Source organism: Chaetodon auriga, chromosome 13 (genome assembly GCF_051107435.1).
Source record: "Chaetodon auriga isolate fChaAug3 chromosome 13, fChaAug3.hap1, whole genome shotgun sequence".
Classification (NCBI taxonomy): Eukaryota; Metazoa; Chordata; class Actinopteri; order Chaetodontiformes; family Chaetodontidae; genus Chaetodon; species Chaetodon auriga.
Window position 1 is genome coordinate 17,446,479 of NC_135086.1, and position 21,401 is coordinate 17,467,879.

Below are 21,401 nucleotides of genomic sequence, written 5' to 3' on the forward strand. Positions count from 1 at the left end.
ATCAGATGTGATGCAGTTAATCAGCATAAAGCCTGCTCGAGTGCACTGCTAAACAACAACTGCAGGAATGGGCCCAACCCTCACACTGCGCCACACTGGGACTCGAAGCCACACAGGCACACGGCAAGATAAAATTCATATACAGCATTGTCTCGAATTTTAAGAGGAACTACAGTACCTGGTAGTTCCTCTATTCTCTCTAAAATGGGTAATTAAAGGGGATTTAAAAATAACTACAGAGACAGGTGGAGAGAGAGAGCAGTAAGGTGAGAGAGAGGTAAAGGGTTTGTGGGAGAGAATATAAAGAAAATGAGAAGACAGAGCCCTCGCCCACAGTAATTACCTGTCCCTACTTCCTATCTTTCTGAGCGACAACAAAAGAAGTTGGGTGGGGGGGGGGGGAGATGGAGGAGAGGAGAGGAAAAATAGGTGAGCATATACAGGAGGAGAAAAACCAGTATAACACTCCTGACACCCACATTATTCAGTAGCAAACTGGAAAATCAGTATTAACGGCTGACTCAACCTCCTCCAGCAATGCACATTTTGAGTTTCTCTTTGATTCACACACCTATGATTAAGGTAGAGTAGGTATCTGATCTGGAGCAGCAAGGAGCAGGGTTGACCATAGAGACAAATGAGACATTTCCTATAGTTGAGCATCCACAAGACACAAATGTAAGATTGTGATCTCAGTTTGGGTGAATGTGACAATCAGAGACATTCATCAGCAGCCTATATCTGCCGGCCACCTGTAGCTTGGCTACCTGTCACCTAATCATCGCTATAGCAAAGTATGCTGCTATATGGGTGCTGCTGGCACATATTAATATAATTTCATCCATTTTCTTTTTTCACACAGACATACACCTGTGTGTCCAAAGCAGAAACTAGCTTCAGGGAGGAACAGGTGGAATAGAAACTCTGCCATTCATTTGCAGTTATCACAGCTGGGCAGGCATGCATGGATACATAGATACACACAGGTATGCACCTACAGCACATGTACAAAGACCAGCACTAAAACAAACATGCCCACATGCCCACATACATGCACGCACGCACGCACGCACGCACACACACACACACACACACACACCTATATGTGGGCACAGGCACAAACCGGGGGCCAAACAACAGGCTGTGCTCACACACATAGGCATACAGACACACACACACACACACACACACACACACACACACACACACACACAGGTGTATATATATATATACACACACACACACACAGAAAGCAGTGTAGATGCTGACACTGGCTTCCTGGACAGCCTCTCCAACTATGCAGGGATGCCAGAGGAGGAGAGAAAGAGAGGGTAAGAGAAGCAGCAATGCTGCTGTAAAGACATCATTTCCATTGTGTAGCAGGGAAAGTGGTGGCAACACAAAATGGTAATGACAGTTAAGGCGTTTAGTCACGGACTCACTGGAAGGAACTGAAAAAACCTTCATTTTGACATAACCGACATTCTCTGAGGCACTGCTATTGGGCCCAGAATAACCATGATGTAGAAGGACATACACACTGTGTACCATTCCCATGAGAGTGAATACATTTGTGCACACAAACATACACACAAGCATTTACTGTGCAGGACAGTAGAGTTCATACACACACATAGGGACAGGTTAATGTTGGTAGGAGGGCTCTTCCACATCAGTCAATCTTACAGAGATCTCTTTGAGTCTCCACCCCAGGGCTGAGCGGCTTTGACTGCACACTACGTATGATTTAGAGGACTGAGTGACAAGGAAAGGGCGAGGGTTGCATCAACCTCATGAAGCTCCATAACTCCAGGGACAAAAAGAGCTAGAGGTGAGAGCATAGAGAGGAACAGAGACACTGAGAAAAAAGAGTGAGGAACAGACAGATGATGTCAGACGTTTGTCATAACTGAACCTCATGTATAATTGCATGCTTTCATCTGGTTTGTTCTATGCTGACAGGAAAAAACAATCTCCACCTCCTCCCTGAAAACAGTGAAAATTCTTTCACATCCTGACTTCTGCACACTGTGTATAAAACACCACATTTCCATACGTCTAACAGTGTACACATATAGGCGCACAGATGCTTGTGTACTGTAACTCTTCATTAATTTCCGCTCTTCTGGGCTCGCTGAACAGTCCGGCGTTGCTCTGTGGCTGAGATCAAATGTGTGACAATCTCTCTATTTTCTGTCACCGTCCCCTGTGGTTGTTAATGGTCACCTTCTTATCTTTTAATTGGACGGAGGTTTTTCTAGAGAGCTCTTTTCTTAAGGACACTGTATAATGAGAGGGTTATTTAGGGCCCCTAATTGACCTTCAGCTTTTTCATATCCCGTCATGAGAAGCACACTGCAGATGGCACTGTTCTGATTATAACACAACTGCGAGCAAATTTTATTCTGTTGAGGCAGCAACTACAGACCCAAAGTTAGGTGGCCGGTGCCTGCTGGAGGAGGGAGAGGAGAGGAGAGGAGAGGAGAGGAGAGGAGAGGAGAGGAGAGGAGAGGAGAGGAGCGGAGAGCAGAATGTCTGCAGGGAGAAGTGAGTCAGGACGTAAGGAGCCAATTACCACTGGACTGCTGGCAAGGAGAACATGGATTGCAGAGAGATCAGTGTAGGAAAGGCCATAACATGATCAGTGTGAAAATGGCCAACATTGTATTGTAACTTCATTAGTGAGCACATAAAGGGGATGAAGACGGGCAGAGAATGAGAGAAAAAACACAAGGTACAAGGTGTTATACTTGTAAGCAACAAGCTCGACACAAAATTTTCCTGCTAGTCGTTTAAATTAAACCACACACCGAGGCGTTCATGCGGCACTGAGGCGTCTGTCTATCCGGGTTCTATCTTATCCGTGCATTTTAAAGCGTCGAGCAGCAAAGGAGCAGACAAACTTTCTATCAGTGTGCAGTTTTCCTTTGATATGTGCGAGTATTCCTGTACATTTTCCATCGACACATGATTGACACTCAAGTCACTGATAATTTTAAACTGACCTTGAAAAAATAGGCTCCTCTCCTCTATGACCAAAAAAGGATGAGTGTAGATTATTGGCTATTATTGGCTATCATCACATGGGCCAATGGAAGTACATATATGCATCCTCTGCCCGAGCAGTAAAATCAGTGAAAAATTCAGCCTGGACTGAACCAAGCCTGTTGATCCGATTCAGCTATAACTGACATGTGACTGTAAACAACCTATAAATGCTTCAGGTCACAGAGACGCAGCCGAGACGTGAGTCTGCACGGAGTGGGTGCAGACAGATGCATAGATAATAATGAGAGTGCATCTGTTGTGAGAGACATTCAAGTAAAAAATGCATCTGACATGCTTGTGGTCTCGACACGGGGTTAACGTGACAGCAGCTACTTCTGTGTTTGAAAATAAGACTGCAGGAGCAGCTTCAAGTACTTGCTTTAAGTACAAAATTGCTTTAAGTACAAAATTGTATAATCCAGGTACAAAATTGTATTCACATGTAGGATTCAGACTTCAAGTGTGCCATTATCCCAGTGTGCAGTCCAAAAGGACTTTGTCCTAAAGAGCAGGAACTGCACACAAAATGGAAGAATTACATCTTCACAGTGTCTGCTTGAACATACAGTACATGACACTGTAATGTAATTGATTGCATATAAAGACAGAGAGAGAGAGAGAGATAGAGATAGAGAGAGAGAGAGAGAGAGAGAGAGAGAAAAGTTTGTCCTCTCCAGAGACCGAGGATTGAAATCAAATGCTGCTCTAACATCGGTGCTTTACACCAGGAGGAGAATACATGACAACAGAGCTTTGTTTCTCTATTCACCACACTGGATGTACTGCTGCACCAGCGAGCAGCGGGCTTACACCTGCAGTGTTTCAGCAGGCTTATAAGGCAGTACTCATGAAAATGTCTGTAAAGGCAACTTAAAAAAAACAGAGCCTGGCGATATTTGATACTGTAGATTTCCACAGAAATACACACATTTTAAGCAGCAAAAGGCTTTGATTCTCAGCGAAGATGCCTCTGAGAATCTGGTTAAGGGGATCACCAATGGTGTTCCATACATAAGAACCATCTGTGCCTATGCTCTTATAAAAATAATTTCATTTTTGGTGAGATATCAGCCCAATAATCGATTTCTGTGAGGGATTATGCTATAATACAGAAAAAAAAAAATGAATTTCTTCATTTAAGCTCAAGTTCAAATTCAATCTCAAGCACAATGTCACAGAAAAAAGAGATCAAGTGCTATATCCCTAAATGAATTCTGGGAATTTGACAACCTTCCTGCAACCTGCAAAATCTGTTGTGTTGATAAAATAAAAGCATGTCAGATATACTGTTTAATACAGCATAATAGGAATAGTTCAACATTTATAAAATTGAGCGTATTCACTTTCTTGTTGAGAATTAAATGAAAAGATTAAATGTTAAATACGAAGATAGAGCCTAGAGATGGTTAGCTTAGTTTACCACAAAGATGTTGTTGTTGTTGTTGCTTAGTCTGTACAAAAAACAACCTGAAAACAAGTATTTGTGTATTGTGTACTGTGTGTTTAACAGCTTCGCACAGGAGCAGGATCTCACAGTCAGTTCTGTAATGAACAGGCAGCCGTTATATATTCAAGAACTGGAGTCCTATGATTGAATTTGGAGGTGAAACCATTCAATGGCTTTTACAGAAAGACCAGTAAAAAGGACACAGCAGTTAATTAGTCTGTGTTTTCAATTCTGACTGAGACGGAAAGCATTATATTTCTTAAATAATCGGAGATGTTGGAAGGCTACTTTAGTGATCTGGGTGAGCTGACAGGCCCGCATCAGTGATAATTTTTAGGTTTTTGACTTGATCAGTGGTAGTAAGGGACAGATCTGCTGCCTCTCAGCCTTTGCACCCCATCATTAGAATTTCCATTTACTTCTGTTTAAGTGCAGGAGGTTTTGTGACACAGAGATTGATGTCCTTCAAGCAGCTTGAGCAGTCTGAGGCGCTCATGTTATCAGCAGATAGTGAAATGGAGAGCTGTGTGTCATCCAAATAGCTGTGATAAGTCATCTCAAGTGCTTTTCCAAATATTTAGCTGTGAAATTCCTCATCCCAGCCACTGGGAGGGGACTAATTCACAGGTCTCTAAAATATAAGCATGTCCGGATGTACATTGCCAGCCTCTGCAAAACACTCCTTTATTATTAACCTACACTTCAAAAGGCTTCAAAAGACAGATTCATAATTGTAATTCCACCACTCCTGCTCTGGTACTGGCCCTATAGGCCTAGATAATGATAATAACTAGAGACTGAGGGTGTGTGTGTGGGTAGAGTGGGGTAGGTCAGGCAAGATTAATGGTGGGGGATGTAAATTTCATTTGTCACATGCAGACTGATGTCAATTTTAATTGAATTAAAACAATGTGAACCCTGGCCTGCTCAGAGTCTAGGAGGACAGCTGGTGAATAGTGATGAAGTGAGTTGGAGAACACTTGAGAGAAGGGGGAGGGGAGGGGAGGGGGAGGGGAGGTTAGGGGTGAGGAAGAGAGACAGAGAGAGGGAGAGAGATTAGTTAATGACGAAAGTGATAGTTGGCCTGAACCTAATGAGCCATTCTGCTCCACCCTGCACTGGTAATACCATCCCTTCACGAGGAACTCTGCAGATGTCTCGGCATTAAGAGTGTGAGGCCCTTCACGCCGCGTACCAGACTCTCTGCTGACTGAGCAAAAACAGGTGGTTTGCAAGACAATAGCTTACAGTGCACATCTCCAACATATACAATGCTTTTATAATGGCTTCACGAGGGTATGATTGCTGTACGTGTATGTGTGTACACAGGTGCATACTTGTGTGTAGGTGGTCATGAAAAGTCAACTGCTGGAGTAACACTTATCTCAGGTGTGATTTTATCATCTTCTCCCCAAGGACATGTGGCCGAGGCTGAGTGTTGAGTGTGAGCTCGACAGGCTGACACACTGCGGGCGCAGATGTATTCACGCAAGACTCCAGCATATAGACAGAGAGACGGAGAAGGTTTCAGTCATCCCATTTTCGCACCCCACACCTCTTATCTCGCCCCGCTCGTTCCTCTTCTCACCGCTCTCTAGGATAATATCAGCACTAATCGCTGCTTCTCCATCCATCCATCCACTGTCAGTGGGATAGATGGGGGGAAGGAAAACAGATGGAGGAGGTGTGGACGCCACAGTCCTCTTTCCTCGTGTCTCTGCTGACTGTTTCTGCCTCCGTCCTTTCCTGCAGTTCCAACATGCGCTGGGGTGAGATTACGCCCAGCTGGCCAGGTAAAAGTCAAGCCATTGGCGTAATAAATAAATAAATGAATAAATCAAAGTCCCGCTCACACGTGCACACACCGGCAGTAACATTTTATAAGGCTGTGAAGTGTTCATGCTTCTGAAGGTGACCCTGCAGAGGAAGAACTGTAAGGAACCTTTTACCGCGATGAGACGATGTCCTGGATCACCTCCCCACACCTCAGCTCCTCATCACACACACACACAAACACTCTTTCTCATACACACATACAGTATGCATGTTGTCCTCTCTGTGAGACCTGGCCCACAAAGACAAGAGTGGTCAGGATACCGTGAGCCCCGATAGTCGAAGCTTAACTGTAACGGCGCCTGTAGAAGGTAGGTAATAAAACAAACACTGCACGCAAACGAATGAAACATCCGCCACATATTTGATTTTCACTCATTCACAAACCATACAGCGAGTTTCCAAAGCACCTCCCCTCTCACTGTGGATATTCCACAAGAGGTAATGCAAAGTAGATGATTCCTCTCCTCCCCTCGGTTTCCTCTTGCCCTCTGCACTTCCAATTCACTGTGCCAAATGGTACATTTACATTGGTCATAACCTCAATCACCATGCTTGCAGGCTATGCTGAATGTGCAGACAGACATTTCTACAGTGAGGGGATGCAGACTGAGGTATAATGGGAGCAATAGATAGAAACCAACGCCTGAGGCATCCATCAAACCAAACGACTCCATTACAGTAAGTCCGACAAAGGCAAACGGTAATGTGCACTGTGATAAACACTGGGATAATAGTCTGTTTATAGTCCTGGACACACTGTTTCTGCTGGGAAACACTGGCAAGGAATACAGATAAGATATAGGAGCAGCAACCTCTCTATCTTTTTCATTCTTTCTATCTCTTCTCCTCCCTCTTCTTTGCTGTTATCAGTCACTTTCACTCCCTTGTTCTCTTTATCCTTTTCCGCTCCCTCCGTATAATATTTTTGTTCCTACAGACGGCAAAGGGAGCTGCATACATCAGCTGAACGGGGCTTTTATCTGGTGTTATACTATTGTAGCATTACCATCATAGTGCTGGAACGAGGCCGAGGAGAACCATAAAAATTGAATAGAAATGATTCAGATGTACCATTAAAAAACAGACATCACACCACGCCAGACACTCACAGGTATGCATGCGTAACCCCAAGAAGACAAACACACAAGCAGGGATAGATAGAGAGGCCCAAACTTTACATGCATGTATCAATTAATCATCGCTGGGTTATTTCAGCTGAGGCGTTGCTTCTCGTGTCTCTGATAGTAGAAAACAGTAAACACAAGAGTAGACTAATCTGACCACGCTCTGTATTCCTCAGAGGATTCCGGGAAATAGCGAACCCGCTGCTGCTATGAATCAATTATAAGAGTACACAAAAAGGCACTCTCTTTACAGATGGGAGGTTGAGGTGAAGGTCTACGGAGGGGAGAGAGAAAACAAAATCTTTCCATCTGTTGATAATGGTGTTTTTACTCTCGCTACACACCCCAGTGCTGCACAGGCTGTACCTGTCCACATGCTCAGAATGAGATAAGAACATTTAAATGCACCCTGACATAAACTGAAGAGAACATAAAATGAGGCAAGGGATCGCTGTTTCTTTTGCATTTCTATTAACCTGAGGAGCATCGGCACTTGATAAAGGGGTTCCTGGATCAGCCCAATCTGGGCGAGCCTGTGTTTATGCCCATAGTTAACCTCTATTACAAGACTGACCTCAGTTCAGATAGCAGCTTTTGTACTGCTTCTAATGGAGTCTGTTACATAGTAAAGCTGGGTCAGGACAGAACACACACACACACACACACACACACACACACACACACACACACACACACACTTTTCAGCAAGACAGGGTCATAGCAAAGGCCATTGTCTATCGCACTATATTTAAGATCAGTTAAACTTAATGACCTCCGTCATCCTCTTGGCCTATCAAATAAACTATAACATTAGCCCTCAGATCTCCGACGTAGTTTGGCCTTTTATGCTTGCCGCCCAGGCAATGTTGGTTTTAACAGGATGTGATAAAATGTGGATAATCTCACGCCCACTTGAGGGGATGATGGTGTAGGTTTATTAAAGGAAATGAGCCTATGGTCAGAGTGAGCTAATCTAATTCTACCAGGATACTACAGCTTTCAAGTGGAAGTACCCCACTGGTATGGTAAGAAGGCAAAATGCTGTGATAATGCAGAGCGAGCCATATTATTAGAGCAGTAGCAGCACAGTTGATGATACAGTATTGGTGACTGAAACAGGCACCTATTGTGATGTTGTTAAAGAAAAATCATTTTCTCTACACGGCCATTGATGGCTTTCAGCTGGCAGCAAGTTTTCTAATAAATGTGGGACACTGGGACAGTCACACTTACTCAGTTTTTCTCACTTTGGAAATGTGCTTCATGTAAATTATTTCATGTACTGCAGGAAGAGAAACAATTGTGGAAAACCCACATCAACCTCCTGCATTAAAGCTGTGTCAAATAAAATTACTCCCTCTATTTTGATGACTTATTGACATTTCATTATGGGAAACATGTGTCAAGGTACCTCAGACGGTGTGTGTCTATGTGGCTCTGTATGTGTGCATGACAGCATCACACAAAGGCATGCAAGAGCCCGTGGTTGGTGTAGAAATAACTATAAGAAAACACAACAATGGCATTTTCATTTTATTTATTTATTTTTTAACTCCAAAGCTTGCTATTCCCATATATTCTCCATTGTTCTGGCTCCTACTGTTCAGCCAGGTGTATTGGCTATACATAACTCACACTGCAAACTGGTAAAATCTAGGACATGTGTAGAAATAAACTGGCAGCTAAATGCACATCTTTCATGTTACCATCATCTTTTTGTCTTTCTTTCTGCCTCTCTCTGCACCTCTCTCTCCCACTCTCCTCCTCTCTCTCCTCTGCAGGGTCACTAATGTGAACTGTGTGTATTTATAACCCAATAAAGTGTTTATGACCACCGTCATTATAGAACATTGAGGTCATGCTGACAGGCTAACGCACACACAAGGATAAAGCCAAAGTACATACAGCAGATAGCCAACATGGACTTAACTCATCAAACACACAAACTGTAGAGGACACAACTGCACACATTTACTGTAATGCAAACATATGTGTGCCATGCAGATTTAGTTGCAACAGCAACATGTCTGTCTAGAAACAATGTCCCAGCAAAGTCCACAGACTTCACCTTCAACACTTTGATTGAGAACAATTGCAGTTGCCAGCACATGACCTTGAGTAACTGGAACATTGTCTCTGGAAACACGTATTGCTCTCGACTTATTTTAATGTCATTTCACAATGCTGGGAGCGCTCTCAATTCTGTTGATGTCCACTGTAATGGTTAAGTGGCAGAAGTCTCAGCAGCAGATATCTCAAATAAAACAAAACAATCAAAAAATACATGAATAGGGAGGAAAATATGTTTTCACTGAATTGGGTAAAGCAACCTTTTAAATTGTGGTACCCAAAACGGGTAAAGAACCTAATAGGCCTGCTGCTGGTGGCCTCTCACAATGCTAATATTTTGCCTGTGCAGAAGAAATTTCTAATTCAGGTATGTTACAGGGAATCATGGAAACACTGAGAACTTGGAGTACTCCGCTGTGATGGTAATGGTGTTAGAATAAAATCTTATCATCCTCCTATCTGCCTCATATTTAGTGAACCCCACCGGGGCTAAAATGCGAGTCATCAATTGCAAGAGCAGCCAATCTGGAAGCCACATCTCAAGGATTGCATTTTCGACTCGTCCAACACCATGCTGAGGTTGAGGTATGTATCCCTCTGTTTGCTAGATAGCAAAGAGCCCGTCTATCTCACAGTGCTATCACCCTCATATCACACAAGAGCAATGACCAGCCACATAAATAAACACCAAAGAAGATACTAATCAAATGTTAACACTACTTCTGTGTGGACTAACATTGTACACACACACACGCACGCACACATGCACACACACTACGACACTTATAGAGTAGATGAATCCTGGTAGAGCTTTACTGTATTATCTGATTAAAAGCACATGTAAACATCACAGCAGCATGGCCCAAATACATTTCTTTGATTCAGATACAAAAATAAACATAATCGCACACCCAGTGTGATGCAATGAACAAGCAACCAGGGTTGCAGCAGAGAGTGAATCCACTAAAAATCAGTCTTGACACCTTTTTGAGCTTACCACCTTCAATCCACTGATTTAATGATATATCTTTACAATACGCACCATCCTCAGATGTGCCAAACTGATGCATGAAGACATGCACAGTGGGAGTTTTTCATTTTGGTGATTAATTCACGATTATTTCAAATTGGAGGTCAAGCAATGCTCATTTATAAACCGCTCATCAATAAAACCACGACTTCAGGCTTTAATTTGTGTGACGTGACTCTGGTGGGCACATAACAATACAGAAGGTAGCATGGGGAACATAGGATTATCTAGACTGGTTGGAGAGAAAGTGGAAAAACTGCATTTGACCTTTTCATCAACACTAATCAGAGCAGTTGACCTGGCAGAACACATGAGCTCAGAGCCCCCGATCCCCGGGTTTCGCCCTGGAGTCTGCTCGCAGTGAGAAACAACGAATGGATGCATTTATTTGTCATGTGCTCACCTTGCAGCTGTGCAAGGCAAAGGGAGAGTGAGACGGATAGAAACAGAGCGAGCAGAGTAAGAGAACCGTAAATCTCCTGACCTTGGTCCTGGCTCTTTAGCTCTCTGTGTGAAGGGGTTTAGCCTATAGCCTTAAATATTTCAACACTGCTTGGTTGGCTGGAAAGTGCTGAGTTAGAATAAGGGATAGAGGCCAGGCCACAGCATTCAACCTCCCCCAGCAATTAACACAGCAGCAGGGCATCACTGCAGTGCTCAGTGTGTGTGTGTGTGTGTGTGTGTGTGTGTGTGTGCGCGCGCGCGCGTGTGTCTTTGTTACCATTCATTCCTTTTCTCCAAGTGCCTGTGACTGTTTTAACTGTTACTCTATTGATTCTTCCAGCATTAACAGCAGAGTTTGCAAAAAGCCCGTTCACACGTACAAAACCACACTTTGATTGTTATGTTTTTCATTTCTCCTGAAGACTTACCAGTTACTGTGAGCTCAGTCGTCCTCCTCACCAAAAAGCCACCAAACTGGACTTCACAGGTGTAATTCCCAATGTCATCTTCCTTTACCTCCTGGATAGACAGGATGTCTCTCTTCTGGATGATAGTGGCACGCCACTGCTTTGGACGGCACTCCTGTACATTTGAGAAGGATAGGTAGGTCAGACTAAAAACCTCTGCCCAAAGATTACAATTGATAAATCACCTGAGAAGTAAAATATAAAATGACTGGCAGCAGAAAAATGGAAAGGAACTGTGTGCTGCACATGGTCAGGGATGAAATATTCCGGGCAAGCCTGACATTATGAAATTTAAGACCTTCAGTCTGCTTCATAATGAATTAGATCCATCTGACTTCAAGTGGTCTGAGCTGGGCACAAAAGCTGTCTAACATCACTGAGCATTATGAAAGTGGATGAAGTGGTAGGGATGCATAGCTTGGCACACTGACATAAAAACTCCATACAGTAAAATGATAAGGCGTAGCCATAATCCTACTTATCTGATCAAGATTTATTGCACTGAACTAAATATTCTCCATTCAATACGTCTGTCGAGCCACAGAGGACAGAGAATGTTATTTACAGTCGTCTCTGCTGGCAAAATAAATGTGTTTGTGCTGCGTCTGTGTGCGTGTGAGTATATGTGTGCGCAGGCACAACGAGCGACTCCATGACACGATCCTCTCTCCAGGCCCTCGGTGCTCTGGCAGTGACGAAGGCTCGGCAGATTCTATTCCACCATTGCTCCCGGCAACCTTCGAATTCAATCACGGAGGCTCCGCAGTGGTCCAAATAACTCTGGGTTCCAGCACTCCCAGTCATTACCCAGACCGTAATTGAATTCTGGAAAAACCTAGAGGTCGAGCCCGGCTGAGCTAATCTACTGCTGATCTGCCTGTGATTAGTCTGGCCTGAGCCCTTCACCAGGATGCACTTTGTTGTCCGCAGGCCGTGCCTGACCTGGGAAAAGCAAGAACCCAGGTGAGAGAGGAGAGGGCGCACGCTGAATAAAGATCAGGAACTAGGAGTATTTGGAGGACATCCACTCATTCCGCAGGGCAAAGAGTGACATCGCACAATTTTCTTCTCATCCAAGTTTTGTGTTCATTATGAAAGCCATCTCTGTGGATGCCCTCTGCTCTGTCCTTGTTCTCTGTAGATGACTGTCACAGTGCAAACGCACTTTCGTAATTCATCGTGATCATATACCCATACATAATCTGCCTAAGTGATCTGAAACCATGTCTCCAACAAAGCTTTTAAACAGCCAAGAAATTAGATGAAAACAAACCAATGAACCATTCAAGAATATTCCTCGGTTGTATAATCACAAACATTGACTCCCTTCTTATTACTTTTGCCTGCCACATAACAATGAACCTTCAGGCAGGTGTACAGATGATACATAAATCACAACACCGTACAGATAAACATAATCACATAATTACAAACGTGCTGGTTTGAGCTAGCCCACCTTATACCAGATGATGTCTGGCTCTTTGCCAGGTTCAACATAATCATCTATGTCAGGACAGAGGATGTCTTTACTCTTGCTGAGCTCGGCCTTCTCATTCAGTCTCATGTTGGAGTTGTAGCACAGGTTTGTGTCATTCTCCGCCACAGTGAGGGACATGGACACCTTCATGCAGTACGTGGAGTTCCTGTGGGCAGAGAGCAACGCTGAGGTCAAGATTCATCTTTACATGTCATACGCTACATCACAGAACAATGTTACATTACAGAAAATAAGACAGTAACACTGATGCTACCGCTCACACTGAAACAAGTGGAATTTTATGTTTGCTCCCTCTGCTAACATTTCAGTTATTTTTATCCTTTTCCATCCCCCCCTCTGCCTCCCTTCCCCTCCCCTATGTTTCGGGGTTAGCAATAACGATGTGTTCAGCAGCTTTACCGAGTCAATGACTCACACTCACGACCACTAATGGATTTATGGGGGGAGTCAGCTGGGCCTGGGAATGCTAATCAGAGAAGAGACAAATGCTGAGGGGGCCCTCACTACATGACGGAAGGGAAAGCTGCTTGGTCATCACAAGGAGTTAGTCCCCACTGCACACCCACCCGTCTCCCAGCAACCATCAACACACTTCACCTCAAATGCACACTAGCTGGCGGAGAAGGATGTCCCCCACTCTCTCTTACTGTGTTATTAATGTCGTCAAAATCATCATTATCATCAAAGGCACCATCATTTCAGCGCCCATCACCGCTGACACAATGCCATCCCACTGCACCCGCCTCCTCTAAAGTGACTGTGACAAGGTGTTCTCTGCAAAACTCAAGCTACATGGCGAAATGTAAGCGGACACCTTTTCTGGTGCAAGTCTTTCCACAAGATTTTAAAGCCACACTGCAGGGATTTGGTCACATTTAGCCCCAAGAGCATGAGCAAGGTTGGCCAAAAATGTTGAGGTATAAGGTTTCATTTCATCCCAAACATCACCGATGAGGTTAAAGACATGGCTCTGTGCAGGCCAGTGAAGTTCTTATGGCATACAGTAAAAGTATGTGGTAGCACTGGACATTAAATCAAATGTTTACAGCACTTCCAAAAAGGTGAGTTTTAAATGAGTTCTTGAACATAGCAAGAAGTCACTGATGTGTTTAAAGTATCAGAAGAAGGGGCAGCTATGGAGAAGGCCCTGTTACACTGGTTCCAGTCCTTAGCCCTGAATGGTGGGGGCAGGAGGTGTAACGGAGGCTGCAGGAAGCAGTGTGGAGCTGGAGCGGAGGCAGCCTGGTTATGTAGGGCTTTGTTAGTGAAGAGGACAGGGGTGATGTGGTCACAGAAGTTCTGGATGTACTAAAGTTAATTAAGAACTTTGGACAATGTACCATGGATCAGAGGGATGGGCAGAAGGATGCCTCCAAACTGTTGCCACAAAACTGTGAGCACACTGTAATCTAAAGTATCATTAGCTGCAGCATTATGGTTTTCCTTAATTTGAAGTAAGCGGCCTGGTCCAAACCATAAAAACAGTCCCAGACTGAAACCCCACATGCTTTTATAATGTCTGTCTGTGTTTTTATCCCCTGCCGCCTGGCCCAGCCTGACTGTGATGTGACTCGGTCAGTCACTCGGCTGGTCGAACGGGAGGCTGTGCGTACAGCCATATGGGCTTTCATTTCATTTCATTACATTACATTTACAGCTCACCAGATGCTCCCATTCACTGTAAATGACAGGGTTTCATATGATCTACTCAGGTTATGGAAGCAATAAGGGAGTCACCTCTCTCGTATAAACACCTCTGACCCCCTGGGACCATAAAACACAGATGCAGACACACACACACACACACACACACACACACACACACAGACGCACATGCTTAAAAGACAAATGTGACTACATGCAGCCATGGAAGAGTGGGTAGAGATAGTGATGAGAGGAGCAGAAACAGAATAGCTGCTTGGAATGGGAAAAAAAGAGATACTGTATACCTCTACATACAACACAGAAAAGGACTAAAAGGGCATCTGGAAAATGCTGTAGGAAACAAAAGTAAGATGTAAGATATTGCAACAGAGGTATGCCCTCTTGGTGCTGAAATCCAACATTATTGACTCAGTGCCTTGTATCCAGAGAGTACAGAGTGGGAAGATGTGATGCTGTGGGCTTACAGAGTACACTTGGATAATATATTTCTTTAAAGAACAAATAAGACCAAGCAAACACACATGGACACATGCACGCAGATGTAGACAAATTTGTACCTACAAAGTCCCCCCCCCCCGCCTGTTGATGTAATGGGAAGATGATCAGAAATGACCTCTCACAGTTGTGCACCTGAGCCATTAAAGTCCCCAGGGAGCCAATGGGAGACATCTCTACATGTTAAATATTCACAGCGGGCACCCTGTGGCATTGTGGGAAGATGTCAGTGGTGGTGCTTGATTGATGGACAGCCGGGGGTCGATGCATCCTGCAGTGTCTTTCACGTCTGTCACATTCTATTCAAGTGTAGCTGCTTTGGATATTAATCTGCAGCTGACGTTAGCTGTAATTCTCCACACATTATGATCCCACACGTTGGATAATGCAATCATGGGAAGGAAATGCACGTGGTTTGACCCATTCCAGAACACAGACTCATTACTAGAATTATTATAAACTAATTGATCAGGTGAAACACAGAGGGACTGTGGCAGTGTGTGCGTCAGAGATAGAGCGAGGCAGAAAGATTGATGGATCTGAATTGATGTTACGGACCTTATGTGAGGTGACACGCAGGGGAAAGGCAGAGAAAGAGCAAAGGAGTGAAAGAGAAGGAGAGCGAAAGAAAGCACATGGAGATTGCTATGTAAATGAATTCACCTTCACATGAAAACTGGCGATTAGACTTAAATTTCCAGACAGAGAAGGACAAAGATAACTATTCACACACATGCACACGCCACAGCAAATACACACGTTTATGCAGCACCGAAAGACACACACTTCGGTGTTCTTCCATATCTCTTTCTGAGAAAAACATCTGGAGGGCTTCAGTGAAAAGCTGAACTTAACACAGAGGGATTTACCTACATTTATAGATAGTACACAACATGCCCAGAGCAATTGGAAACTATCCTGCCATATACACAGTGCCATCAGAAGGTATTAGGGCAGTGACACATTTTTTGTTACGTTGGCTTTTGTACTCCAGTGCACTGGATTTGACATGAAACAATGGCTATGGCTTTAAAATACTGACTATCAGCTTTAATTTGAGGGTTCTTACATCAAGATCAGATTGAATTGTAATACGGTAAATTCGTTGTAGCGTAGTGTGTGGTCCTCATCACTTCTAAATAGCCCATTGCATCACTACCACCAAGTTTTCTGCTTGCACTGATTCTCCATGTATCTCATGATGACTGTGATGTCGTGGTCAAAAATATCTGTGCCTCACATAGTCCTGGGATGAAGTTACATTTTCCAGGTGGTGCACATTAGCTCCCGCAGTAACTCTGGTCCTTTGACAAAACCATAAATATCCATGTTTTCCTTATGTGGTAAAAAGATGGAACTTTTTTAGAGGAGAACTGACTTCAAAATAAAGGTAAAGAAAATGCATCAGTTAGCACATTTAACATTTTGTAGACATTAACAATTATTTCACATATCAAGGATGCAAAATAATAAAATCCACAAATCTGAGCAGCTAACAATTGTTAACAGTGGCTGCTGGACATCACTGAGGTGAGTATCTTTGTTCTTCAAGTACATGTGATGATTTTCACACCCTTGTCTATTAAAAATGACACTGCTGTGGAAAGTGGTCTTGTGTTAGACCTCTTTTTTCTTACTGTCACGGTGGTATGGAGTGTAGCATTACATGTACTTATGAATACACTTTACTGATTTGTTTCAATATGTTTTAATTGTAATTAAAGGGCTGATGTTTCACCGTTTTTTCAAAATTTTAAACCCAAAAATCCATCGTGAATCTATATAAACGCAGGTGATTGAAGCCGCTGAATTAGGTCTCTGCACTCATTTACACTGAAATAACATTTTCAAAATGCAACTCATTGTGTGCATGCTCATTCTAAAGTGCTATGCAGTTCAGCTCAGTTCCAGCAGCATGTAATGTGCTTTTAATTGCATGCATTAATGATGACATTCTTACAAATGAGTAACTCATTATGATTTGGGGCTGCTATACACACTGATCTGCCAGTTTATTAGATACATATGAAGTAATTTGAATAACAAATCAATACATCAGTCCTGCAATAAAGCCTACCTTTATGAAGCTTAAATATCCAATATTTGATGATAATAAGTTAGAGAGGCGCTGATTCAATTATTTAATCAGATGGTTGTGTAGTATTTGTTCATCCCCAGTAGTGTCAGTGGGGGTCGTTATAACATTCGGTGGCATTCAGATGTTTGAGGTTTGGATAAATGAGGGTCTACTGCATATACTGTATGAAATCCGAATTGGGCAAAGAGGAGATGAGGGTATATTGTTCCTCCCTTTGCCTGCAGGGAGTTTTAGAGGAGAGTGCTTGGGTCATATGTGCGAAAATGTGTGACTCAAAAGCTTACTCCCTAACAAAAAGACAATTGATTTCAGCTCAGAGGCAAATCTCTCACAGTGTTTTGATTAGGGCATCAGAGAAGTTTGAAATCTCCCCAGAACAACGCGAGCAGACTGAGTAACACAGGGCTGGGGGCACTTTTTTACAGCTCAAGTGCTCTACAGAATCACAGCATGCTTGTAGTGGAAGACATACTCAGATCTTTTATTTAAGTAAACGTGGCAATACAACAGTGTACAAATACACTGCATTCAAAATCTCGAGAACAAAAGTTTTAGCATCAAGATATCCTTAAAGAACCCCAAAAAACAGCAGTCATGACAAAGAATTGTCCATTTCAGAATCATTTCACATCATGTGCACTGAAACTCCGTGGTTAGTACTGTACAGCCTCGCAGCTAGAAGGTCCTGCATTCCACTGTGGGCTGGGCCGGGCCTTTCAGTTTGCATTCCCTCCCTGTGCTTGTGTGGGTTTCCTCCGGTTTCCCCTCCATCAGAAACATATATATTAAGTTAATTCTCTTGTCACTGCCCTTGGCCAAGGCACTGGCTCAGAGCAGGAGCTGGTTCCTGTGCGCCGCACAGTGGCTGCCCACTGCTCCTCAGGGATGACTTAATTGCACAGATCAAATTTCACTACTTTGTACTGTGTGTAAGATTGTATGTGACAACAAAACCTGATTTACATTTGCATTTTTTACATTTATGTAACTCTAAAGTGGCTGCTAGTAAAAGTTGGGTAAATTTAAACTACTGTATATAATGCTGGGTCTCTTAACCTACAATGAGATATCATAACTGTATATAGTATTACTAATCTAAGTCTGCAAAGTATCTAGAAACTAAAGCTATCAAATAAATGGAACGGAGTAGAAGTATAAAGTAGCTTGAAATTGTACTTAAGTACAGTACTTCAGTAAACTACCTCCAGTGCTGCAGTATGCTCTGAACTTCCAAACACAACTATGAATTGGAATAAAGGTTTGCTAGAAAAAATAGTCAATAATCAAAGATAATATTAATTTATAGTGAGACAACACTGGAAAGTGTTCATGCCAGATGAGCCCTACAGAGTGCCGTAATGAAATGAAGTATAGGCTGGGGTATCATTGCACACAAACACACTCCCCCCGGTCACACTCAATGTATCCTGCAAGCCTCTCTGGGTCTTTAAGAGGCCTTTAACTGGGTTTATTAAAAACTCTCTGAAATGAAGAGCTGCAATGAGGCGTTAATTGAGGGATGTTCTCCACTGTAAAGGTTAATAAGTTACTGCCACATAATTATGCATCTTGTATTAGGAAGAGTCTCTCTGCAACGGCCCACTAAAGTGTGTGTGTTTGTGCGTGTTTGTGTTTTTGCATTCAGTTAACTCTCTTTGTCTATATATCTCCCCCTCCCACACTTCACATGGCTTACAGTTCACTGACTCTGACTCTTTCTCTCTCTCTCTCTCTCTCTCTCTCTCTCTCTTTTTCTGACACACACAAACACAAACACACACAAGACAGTATACCCAAGAAATTTTCATATAATACAAAAGTTTTTGTTTTAATAAATCATCAGTCATGGGTGAATTTTGCAATTAACTTACTCTATGTCTGCTTTGAGGATGCAGGCATGATTTCCATGATTAAAGGGAATAGTTCACAATTTGGGGAAATATGCCTTTTTACTTTCTGTGCAGGAGTTAAGTGAAAAGATCCAGACTACTCTCATCGCCAGACAGCAATAGGCTTAGCTTAGCATATACAGAGGAAGCAGGGGTGATCAGCATGTTATTGCGCTTAACTCTGCCGTAATTCACAATTTCTTTTTGTGTTTGGATTAAAGGGTGATACAACATGTTAATTAGTAGGTCTTAGCGTTGTTGGTAGCCATATTCAAAGACTTTGAAGAGAGCCGGGCTAGCCGGCTTCAGGTTCCAGCTCAATACTTAATGCACAGACATGTGAGTTGTGTTAATCTTCTTATCTAAGTCTTGGCAAGAAAGCAAGTAAGCCCTTTCCCAAATCGCTGATGTATATCTTGCAGAAAAACAGAAATCCAAAATGAGATCACTTGTTAAAGTGAACTTTGAGATGCATCATTCCCGGCATTCTCCTACCGTAAGACGCAGGAGTAGAGGCCGGCGTCCTGTAGGTCAGCAGGTCTGAACCAGATGGCATCCTCCTCCTTGCTCATATGTATGCCGTCGAAAGAGATGGGCTCCTCGAAGTCACTGTGGCCCAGGCCAGAGCTGCGGTACCACATCAGGCTGAGGCCCACACTCTGCGCCTGGCTGTAGTTGGCCCGGATGTAACCATAGAACAGAGCGCACTTCAGCCGCACCGGCTCACCCTGCAGCACACGGTACTTAAGGTAGTCCACCGACCAATCTGTACAGCCGTCCACTAGAGACAAACAGAGAGACATACATCAACACATTACTGGGGTGTGTGTAAAGTAAATGATTAAAAAATAATACAATATATATGAGCACAGGCAGAATTAGTTGCGGTGTAATAACAGCACATTCAATTTACAGCAAAACAATACAGAAGTATTATGCATCTTCACGTCACTTTCAAGAACATATGAGAGGGATGAAGATTACTAGTCATAAACCACCCACAATAATCCTCTTCTTACTTATTAGAGGGCATTCACTTAAATAGCTTTATTGGTAATGGAACATTAAGCTCTGTACAGTTTGTATGTATCCTTTTTGCTGAGCGACGCCTGTGCTTGACAACCTCCTCTCCTCTCCTGCTTCCTTGATGCTGCTCGCACATTCAGGGCAAGTGTGCCACCTCGGCCTCTGCAGAGACAGCTCAGACGCCATCCTGCAATGTCTAAACACGCAACCACTGTGAAATTTCAGAACGAACTGTAAAATATCTCCATAAATGATGTCAGGCTCCGCCAAGTGCTGAGGGTGCGCCACAGCTCCGTTGCCAGAGAGTGCAAGCTGAGTTCATTAACTGGAAATACGCCTCAAGCTCTTGATCCAAGGTGTGTTCTTTGTCTAACATTTCTATGGACAGATATTTCTCCTTAGGCTCTTTGTCACAGTTTTTGTAGCGAGCTAACAGGCTAGCTCAGCCTGTCTGTCTATGCACTGCATGCCACTCACTGAAGATATTCTACCCTGACTTGATCGAGAGTTTGGCCTACATGTCCACAGAGCTTAGGTTGCATAGTACAGTAAAAGTAGGTTAGCTCGTTTTACAGATAAAATCACAAGATAACACGTGCAATACAAGTGGGAACTGCATTTCCCAGGCTAATTTCTGAAATGTATACATGTAGGGTCCAGTAGCTGAAAGGGCATTTGACAAAAATCACAGACACTAGCACAGCCCCTCAGGCACACTGGTCTGTTCTAGTTCTAGCCAGCAGATCTCTCTCAATTCCCAAGCTACTGGAGGTTAACCTATGGCCAGCTATCAGTCTCTGACTAATTAGCTACCATTTGTTTATCTGGCAGGTGTGTATTAGGGCATGTGTAACCAGATAGACTGAGAGAGAGGGAGAGAGAGAGAGAAGTGGTGATGGTGTGATGAGATAAAGTAATAAGAACCCTGCTGTGTGCCAGTCTGTGAGTGATACAGAGCCTCACAGGGACAGCTATGCTTGTAATTAATACTCTTAATTACCAGGGAAGTAATGTGTGTCCTTGTGCGTGTTTGCATGAGTGTGCATTCCCTATATGAATGGTTGTCTGCCTAATTATGCCTGTTAATTACCAGTAGACTTAGCCACAAATGTGTGTGCGCTTATGTATGAATGTGACAGAAACAGAAAGTGTGTGTGGGTGTGTGTGTGGGGGTATGCATGTGTGTGAGAGTGCATGCGTCTGTGCAGGGCGCAATGTGTGAAACCCTGTCTAATTATCACTCCTAATAATGAGAGCAGGTCCC

General features: G+C 43.3%; 1 protein-coding gene across 5 annotated transcripts in view; it reads right to left on the reverse strand.

The window, feature by feature from the left end:
* The window catches only part of il1rapl1a (interleukin 1 receptor accessory protein-like 1a), a 159,776-nt gene that overhangs the window by 77,564 nt on the left and 60,811 nt on the right, over positions 1 to 21,401 (reverse strand). For all 5 annotated transcript variants that reach the window (XM_076746127.1, XM_076746124.1, XM_076746126.1 and 2 more), the window contains exons 3-5: positions 19,607 to 19,892; positions 12,923 to 13,109; positions 11,428 to 11,581 (exon numbers count right to left, since the gene is read on the reverse strand). In XM_076746127.1, the coding sequence (XP_076602242.1) occupies positions 11,428 to 11,581; positions 12,923 to 13,109; positions 19,607 to 19,892 (627 nt within the window). The remainder of the gene's footprint in view (positions 1 to 11,427; positions 11,582 to 12,922; positions 13,110 to 19,606; positions 19,893 to 21,401) is intronic.